This window comes from Echinops telfairi, unplaced genomic scaffold (genome assembly GCF_000313985.2).
Source record: "Echinops telfairi isolate 266 unplaced genomic scaffold, ASM31398v2 ScPeMD7_6273;HRSCAF=7185, whole genome shotgun sequence".
Taxonomy (NCBI): Eukaryota; Metazoa; Chordata; class Mammalia; order Afrosoricida; family Tenrecidae; genus Echinops; species Echinops telfairi.
In genome coordinates this window covers 4,398,205-4,406,492 of record NW_022110173.1, presented here as the reverse complement: position 1 = coordinate 4,406,492, position 8,288 = coordinate 4,398,205, and the positions used below count along the sequence as shown (strand labels likewise).

At 54.4% G+C, this 8,288-nt stretch overlaps 1 protein-coding gene across 4 annotated transcripts in view; it reads right to left on the bottom strand.

Moving 5' to 3' along the window:
• The window catches only part of SLC25A18 (solute carrier family 25 member 18), an 18,477-nt gene that overhangs the window by 6,086 nt on the left and 4,103 nt on the right, over nt 1–8,288 (bottom strand). For 3 of the 4 annotated variants that reach the window (XM_045295884.1, XM_045295885.1, XM_030887226.2), the window contains 4 exons: nt 3,554–3,647; nt 2,184–2,306; nt 1,946–2,001; nt 207–297 (listed from right to left, as the gene is read on the bottom strand). In XM_045295884.1, coding sequence (XP_045151819.1) covers nt 207–297; nt 1,946–2,001; nt 2,184–2,306; nt 3,554–3,573 — 290 coding nt within the window. In that variant the 5' untranslated portion in view covers nt 3,574–3,647. Of the gene's footprint in view, nt 1–206; nt 298–1,945; nt 2,002–2,183; nt 2,307–3,553; nt 3,648–3,748; nt 4,033–8,288 lie in introns of those variants that run through there. The other variant, XM_045295883.1, reaches the window with a different exon arrangement.

The window sequence follows — 8,288 nt, the reverse complement described above, 5'->3', positions numbered from 1 at the left end:
CGAGAGCCTTCAAATCACATGGACTCATTCCCACCTGCCCAAACACACACCGACCGTCAGCCCCGGGTGAGCACGCATTTAAGCATGCGTGGGCACGTTACTGATACACGTGCACATATCTGAGAATACGGTGAGTGGTGGCAGTTGTCATCGTCCCGCAGCCCCTCCCCTCGGAAGCCACCGGACAGCCCCAGCCAGGCCTGTACCCATCCTCCATGAGCAGATGCCGGAAGAAGTCATTGGCTGCCAGCTTGATGGCCTTCTCTGGGGTGACCAGGGTCAGGTTCACAGCAGCCCCTGGGATGGACAGAAGCATGGTGTGAAAATGCAGAACAACGTCAGCGCCCAGGCTCTCCCAGGTACACCAGCTCGAGTCTGCCGCTCGACCCTACACCCACACCCCCACGGCGTCCCTAAGTGTCTGGGACAGTGGTTCTCAACCTTCCCTTTCATACAGCTCCTCATGTGGTGGTGACCCCCAACCATGAAATTATTTCTGTTGCTACTTTATAATTTTGCTAGTTATGAATCGTCATGTAAATATCTGAGCAGGATATATTTTCATTGTTGCAAATTGAACAGAATTAAGGCATAGTGATGAATCACAAAAAACGAAATGTCATTATATATTGTGAAATGTTTATTCCTAATGACAAATAAATGAAACTTTGATTTGAAGCACGGTTTAGCATGGGTAACAATCTTCACGCCAGGTCTTTGTAGGTGGGCGTATCTGCAGGTGGGCGGACCTGCCTGGAAACGGATAGAGGAGCGGTGTCTCCGTTCCTAAGACCACGGAATTATGTGTTTTCCGATGGTCTCAGGCGACCCCTATGAAAGGGATCGCGACCCACAGGTGGAGAACCGCTGGTCTAGGCGAACTGAAAGCTTGTTTTTCTCCCACAGAAGAGCCGGTGGGTTTGAACAAGGACCTAGCAATTAGCATGCCCATTCCTCCCAGCTCTCAGCCCTAGCCCGAGCCTAGGGGTGAAGGCAGCCTCGGGCCCAGGAGGACGCCTCTGGCCGATTTCATTGAGACATAACTCTGCTTCACCTTCACCCCATCACATTTCCTGCTGTCCTTTGTCTTGATGGGCTCGCTAGTCCGGCCGTTGTCCCCAACGGTCCCCACAGCGCGCTGCCCCTGTTCCACGGGGGCACCAGCCACACTGCAGCTTTGAGGGTCCCAGAGAGCAACTTCCCAACTTAATCACGGCCACAGGGCCCTGGATGGGGACCCTGGGCCTAGTCAGGGAGGGTCTGCCTCACAAGGGCCCCACAGAGACTCCCGCCTTTCCACTGTCTAGGCCTCTCAGCCCCTGCCTCCCCCAGCTCTCATTGCTGGGGGCCGCTGGGAGCCCCAGGGCCCTGGGAAGAGGTAGAGCAGCGGTTCTCAACCTGTGGGTCGCGACTCCTTTGGGGGTCGAACAACCCTTTCACAGGGGTGGCCTAAGACTATCGGAAAACACATAAAAATTTCACAATATATAATTACATATTGTTTTGTGATGAATCACTATGCTTTATGTTCAATTGTTAACAATGAAAATCCATCCTGCATATCAGATCATCACATGATGATTCATAACAGTAGCAAAATTACAGTGATGAAGTGGCAACGAAAGGAGTTTTATGGTGTGTGGGGGGGTCAGCACCACAACATGAGGAACTGTATGAAAGGGTCGTGGACTTAGGAAGGTTGAGAACCACTGAGGTAGAGGAAGGAGATGGGAGGGAACTAGGAAAGGTGAGGACGGAGGTGAGGGAGGGAGAGTGGGTGCTGGTACCTGAACTGGAACCCAGGGCTCCAGGCTCCCATGCTTGCTGGTGCCCCCTAGAGTCCCACCAGGAACCACAAGGGCACCACCAGGCCAGGGAAAACCCGCTGTAGGGCAGGGCCCCCCACCAGGCCAGCGCCCCGCAGCCTCTCCTCCCTGGGACCCACCTCGGTACATGCCCAGGAAGCCCTCGGCCCGGGCTGTTTTCAGCAGGCAGTCCACCCTGGGGAGCAAGAAGCGAGCGGTGAAACATGTCTACTGCCCCCACCAGCCCCCTCCCTGCCCCTATGACACCCCCAGTCTCCAGCCCCACACCCCCTCCTCACAGCCCTGAAGGAACTGGAAAGGCTGGGGCTTGGAAGGGCCTGGGGTCATCCTCCCCCCTGATCTCCCACCAAGACCTACATTCCTTTGTAGACGTCACTCCCCTGTTGGTTTTGCAGCCGAGTCTTGGCCAGGTCGATGGGGAACACGCACGTCACCCCCACGAGCCCTGCCACACCGCCATTGATGAGCTTGGCTGTGATGCTGAGGGGAGCGGAGGTATGGAGGGAGGGGGCCGGGGGCAGAGAGAGGACAGATTGGGGTGGGGGGCAGGAACAGGCCCCTAGGACCTCCCGTCACACCCATCCGGTGACTCCCCTCTCCACCCCCAGCAGCTCCTGGCTGGCCTCCCTCCTGCAGGCTCCAGTCCAGAGGCAGGATACCAGGGTCTGGTCAGCCCACCTGTGCCCGACTGCACTCACTAGGGCCGAAGCATCCCGCTCCAACCTGAAGAGGAAGTGCTCTCCAGCCAAGCTGCTGCAGGGACTGATGGGAAGGAGGTCCCCCCTCGAGTCCCAGGGGGGCACAGGGACCACTTGACACTGGAGGCCAGGGCAGCAGAGGCCCCGCCCCGAGCAATCGTGGGGAAGATGGCTATCAAACCAACGGCCATTCCTCGGTTCCCGCAGAATGGAGTTGGGGTTTGCCTTGGGCAAGTGACCTCACTCCGCGCCTCCGCTCTCCGCAGGAAAGCTCTGCAAGCCAAGCTGTTATCGCTACTCACTCAGAACCAGGCCTTTCTGATAACCCGGGCTCCTCGTCAGCTCGGATCAGGGATTCTCGAATGTTAGCCCAAAGTTAATTAACTTGGAGGCCCCTTCATCCTGGCTAAGGATAGGATCTTTTTTTTTTTTTTATCATTTTATTAGGGGCACATACAACTCTTATCACAATCCATACACACAACAATCGTGTAAAGCGCATTTGTGCATTCATTGCCCTCATCATTCTCAAAACATTCCCTCTCCACTCAAGCCCCCGGCATTAGGTCCTCATTTTTCCCCTCCCTCCTGCCCTTGATAAATTATAAATTGCTATTTTGTCAGGATAGGATCTTTTTAAGAAGACTTAAAACAGACAATTCAGCATCCTCAGACTCCAGGGAATCTAGGAAAGCGTCCCTATCTTGCAGGCCAGAGGCCCATCTGTCTGCGGAGGTCCAGCTCCTGAAGTGCTAAGAGCAGGAAATACAGTCCCCGCTAAACTGACTGTGCCCCCCTGGCCGGCACGCACTTTGCAGAGGCCTATAACCTGCAACCTACTAAGATGCATTCCCAACCATTGCACATCTGTCGCCATGTAGCTTCCCCTTTGGAGAAAAGGGGCCTCGCTTGCCCCTCCCCACTCTCCCCACTCCGGGCTAGCACTCCAGGATCTGGAGGCAGAGGATGTGCTGTTGCCACAGCAACCCCAAACCTGCCCCCAAAGGGCTGGCAGTCCCATGAACTTACTTCAGATCCTGGTTGGACATTCTGGGGGGCCGCTGAGGGCTGGGGCGCCCAGGCTGGTCGCAGCTCAGAGGTGGTAGCTGTCCTGGACGGCCGACTGAGGGGAAGAAGCCATGTCATCTGCTTGGCTCCAGCCCTCCGTGGCCGTGGACAGAGCATGAGGGGTTGGAGAGAAGCCCAGCCTGGCCACCCACTCACTGGCTTTGAGATCCTGGCAAGTCACAACCTCCCTGAGTGGCCGTTTCCATGTCCACAGTGTGGGCAGAGCCACAGCACCTCCAGGATGCTCAGGCCCGTACGTGGTGGAGCAAAGCAGTGCTGTGGCCTTCATGCGACCGTGAGCTTTGGGGAATAGGGGTGGAGAATCACAGTGAAGGGGAATATGGGAGAGTGGGATAGGAGGCACAGGATGCTGGAAGGGACTGGGTGGGGAGCGGGCATTTCAGAGGGAGGCGGAGCTTGGGAGTAGTTGTGGCAAAGGATTAAAATTGCGTGTGTGTGCGCGCACGCGCGGTCAAGCATTAAATCTGCCATGGGCCTCACTGACACAGCAGGGACCTTCAGGCGCAGACTGTGGTGGACTACGAATTCCCCTTCCGGTGTTGGAAACAGACCTACAATAAAATACTTGAGTGGCTCTGAAGTTACTTTTTTGGCTCTTCAATTATGTTTTCAGAACGTCACAGGACTCAAGAAAAGGGGCACCGAGTCTCTGAATTTTCAAAATAATCGTTAGATTTAGAAAGCTGCCAGCCAGTCTGCAGAAAATGAAAGCGGCAATAGCAATGACTATTTCTGCTTCTGAGAAGGGTCTCCCTGGCACCCGGAGGGCAGGCGCAGGGGCTGGTGTCTGAGGCAGGCCCAGCTCTGAGAAGGAAGGCTGCCCCGGCGCTGCCCTCCCCGCTGCTCCACCTCCCGTTGCCACCGGCTGCCAGCAAGTCTTTGTGTACTTTGGAGGAGGGAAAGAGCCAGAGAAAAGGGAAAGACAGTCTTCCTCTGTCTTTCCCTCTTCCTTCCTTCCTTCCTTCCTTCCTTTCCTCCCTCCCCACTCCCCATGGCGGTCATAGAAATCCCCTCAGGACAGAAACGTCTTGAGTGGCTGGCCCGGCTCTGTGTCTGGCGTGCTGCCACCGCATGGAGTCCATTCTCACCCGACAGAGTAGAGCTTTGGGTTTTTGACACCGAACACCTTCACAGGGTCAGAGAGCCTCCCTCCTTTCTCCAGCTGGCTTTGAAGCACTGCCTTTTTGTTGGCGGCCCAGCCCCCAAGCCACCATGCCTAAGCCACCATCCTAGCCCCTCCTCTGGGGATGGAGCAGTGGCCAAAGACTAGAATCCCACTTCTTACAGCGGCCCACGCGCGCAGGAGTCAAACAATAAATAAGAACGCCTTTGGCGTGTCAAGAGTGATTAATGCCATGAAGAGAAATACTCAAAGGGGGATAGGGCATGACAATCAATGGCTGTTGCGGGGTGGGGGTGGGGGTTGGGGCTTGACCAAGGGAGGAGGTATTGAGGTGACTTGGGAGGGTCAAAGGAAGGGAGGGAGCAGACTTGCCGATTCCGTGGGGGTGAACACTAGAGATACAGCACGTGCAAAGGCCCTGAGAGCCGGATGAGGCCAGGCCGAGTGGGCAGCAGAGTCAGAGGCCTGGCCCTGTAAGCCAGTCACTCCGTAAACAGAGTCCTGCCTGGGGACAGACAGGGTCATTTTGACAGCTGAGATGAAGAGTCGGCGGGGCGAGAAGCGGGGAGGAGGAAGACCAATTGTACGACACTGACCTGGGCAGGAGGCAACGGCTGCTTAACCTGGTGGTGGCAGTGGGGTTGGTGAGAAGTGGTTACATTATGGGCACATATACAAGGGAGGGGAGCCCCGGTGGCTTAGTGGTTATCAGCTGGGTTGCTAATTGCAAGGTCAACAGAGGGACCACCAGCTTTAGTGCTCTCATCAACAGTGCCGGTCTTGGAAACCCTCAGGGGCAGGCAGTTGTACCCTGTCCTATAGTTGGGCTGTGCGCTGCATGTCCTGTAGCTCCACAGGAGAAAGGCTGGGCTTTCCACTCAGGTAAACAGTGACAGCCTCCCACAGGGGAAGCCCACAGGGGAGCCCTAGATTGGCAGCGAGTTTAGAGTTTTATAGGGGTCACTAAGAGTCAGCATGGACTTGATGGCAGTGAATTTGTTGTTATTGTTTTCCCCCCGGCTGTTCTTTGATGTAATCAATCTTAGTGATTATTATTACTCAATTAATAGGCTGTTCTGAGAGAAATGCATGCTCTAACTGTAGGGAGCTGTCTTAAAACCTGAAAGGAAAAACAGGGCACCTTGGTCACCTTGTTCAAAGGAATCTTTTCTGACTGAAGCCACTGTGTGGGGAAATTGAGGAGTTCGTATTTTTCAGACAGTCTAAGACATTTGCAAGAAGCCAGGGAGATCCGATCCCAGGGCCACACTGGCCCCTGCAGTGAACAGATGAGAAGTAGCCTCCCTAAGGGTTGTGGGCGTGGTGGTGGGCAGGGGGGCACACTGCCACGCTCCGCCTCACGGCCCAGCTCCCAGAGACTGTGCCAATCCAGGCCGGGCAGTTCCCTGGAACAAACTTAGGTATTCAAACAGGATGACTTGACAAAATTCCTGGCACGGACAATGTGCTAGTAAACAGAGCCCCGAAGAACACGGTCCGAGCCAGCCAGCTCAGGTTGGAAAGGAGTCCTGCCCCCATGGCGGTCTAAAGCTTGAGGACTACGTGCTGGTCATTCCACAAAAATCTGCCGTGTGCCTACTATGTGCTTGTTCCAGGACTCGGGAACAGAAGCAAGGTCCCTGCTGCCATCGCCCTGTCTCCGGGTGCCAGCACTGAGAGGAGTGACATTTAAAGAGACAGCGTGCGCTCTTCTGCCACAGAGGCCAGGTGGATTCGAGAAATTCCAAGTTTATTCCTTGGAAGGAATTAAGTGGCCAGAAGGCAAGACTGGGCTTCTCCCCCTGGGCTGCTTCAGAGATCCAGTGAGAACCAGACACGTTATATACCCCCAAACTGTGGGGGAGAAATAATTAATAAGCCTTATGAAGACCGGAAGACCTTCGAGCAGGGGACACAGGGAGCAAGGTTCACAGGCAACACTTTACATTTCTCTGAGGAATCATCCGACCATCCACTGGCATCTTCCCTTTGCCAGGGGCCGTCAGACTGGCCCCTTCCCAGCTTTCAGTCTCTAGGTCCCCAGGCTCATCTCCATGGCCCAGCTGCCCCTTTCCTGAATTAGGAGCATCCTGAATCCTGAACAGGTTCCAAAGGAATCTACTACCGGGGAGGGAGCTACTGCATTCGGAATCCCTTTTAACAAACGATGTTACACTTCCAATCACGATTCACGGCAGGCTAACGCTGGCAGTTCCCTGTATCACTGCATGAACTACAGGCTCTCAAAGATGCTGGCCAAAGGAAAGTCGTCCAAGAATCAGGCCCTTGGGGCAGCCATGCTGCTTGGCTAAGAAACTTACATCCCAGCCAAGGGGTTTTGTAAAGACTGAGGCCCTCAGTAAATAGCTGGACCCATCATCCAAGGACTCGTAGCAACCCTCTAGGACAGAGTAGAGTGGCCCCTCGGGGTTTCTGAGACTGTAAATCTTCACAGGGGTGGTTGGTGGGTTCGAACTACTAACCTTGTAATTAGCAGCTCAGTGCGTAGCCACTCAATCGACTCCATGGCAGTGAGTGAGTGAGTGCAAACCCACCCAGTGGCTCTGAGAAGAAAGTCCTGGTGAGCCTCTGTTACCTGTGGAGTCCTGGTGGTGGAGTGGTTACGTTGGGCTGACATCCACATGGTCGGCAGTTTGAAACCACCAGCAGCTCCGTGGGAGAAAGACTGGGCTTTTCTACTCCCCTACACTGTGACAGTCTTAGAAACGCACCGGGGGTCGCAATGAATTAGCATGGACTCAGTGGCCATGAGTGTTTTGAGCTGTGAGTTGAGAACCAACTCCAGCCACCATCATTCAGGCGCACTCGATGCCTTGGCGGTGGATCTGGGCCAGGAGCTTCCTTCCCTTCTTTCCAACATGGACCGAAGAGGAGCTTCCTCAAGACTCTTCAGAAACAAAGTAGAGACAAATGAGGAAACCAAACAGCACCTCGGACTTGGATCACAGAGGTTCCGTGCCATTGTCCCCAGATGCACGCCCAGTCACGACCTTGGTGACGTCACTCTGGGAAGACACGTGTTTACCGTGCAACACGGGACAATGAAACTACTAAGAGGAAGAAATTTCGGTGCCCGGCCAACAGGACGTGCTTGCCTGTCCGCAGCCCTCCGATGACCACTCGGACTGGCCAGCTACTGTTTCTTTCCCGCTCTCCCTTTCCGGGCATTGCCCCTCCCCTTTCCCAGTCTCTCCAGTTACATGGGGAGCTGCCGGATTCCTAGCATTTGACCCTGTCCCCTGACCAGTGGTGAGGGTCCTAAGGTTGGATGTCTGATTCCAGCTCAGCTCATCAACACTTGCCAGAGGAATTTCAAGAGAGATTTCTCAAAGAGCTTTCATCTGTCACATATAAACCTTGGGACTTGTCAGCAGTCCGGCCAGCTGCCGTTTGGTTTAGGAAACGGATGATTTGTAGCAAAAAAATTAAATAAATAAAATAAATAAAAGCAAATTCCAAAATGCTAAGGAGGAGAAAATTCTAGTTGCACTTGAAACCCCGATTACATAGTGATCTATTTTTTAAAAAAAA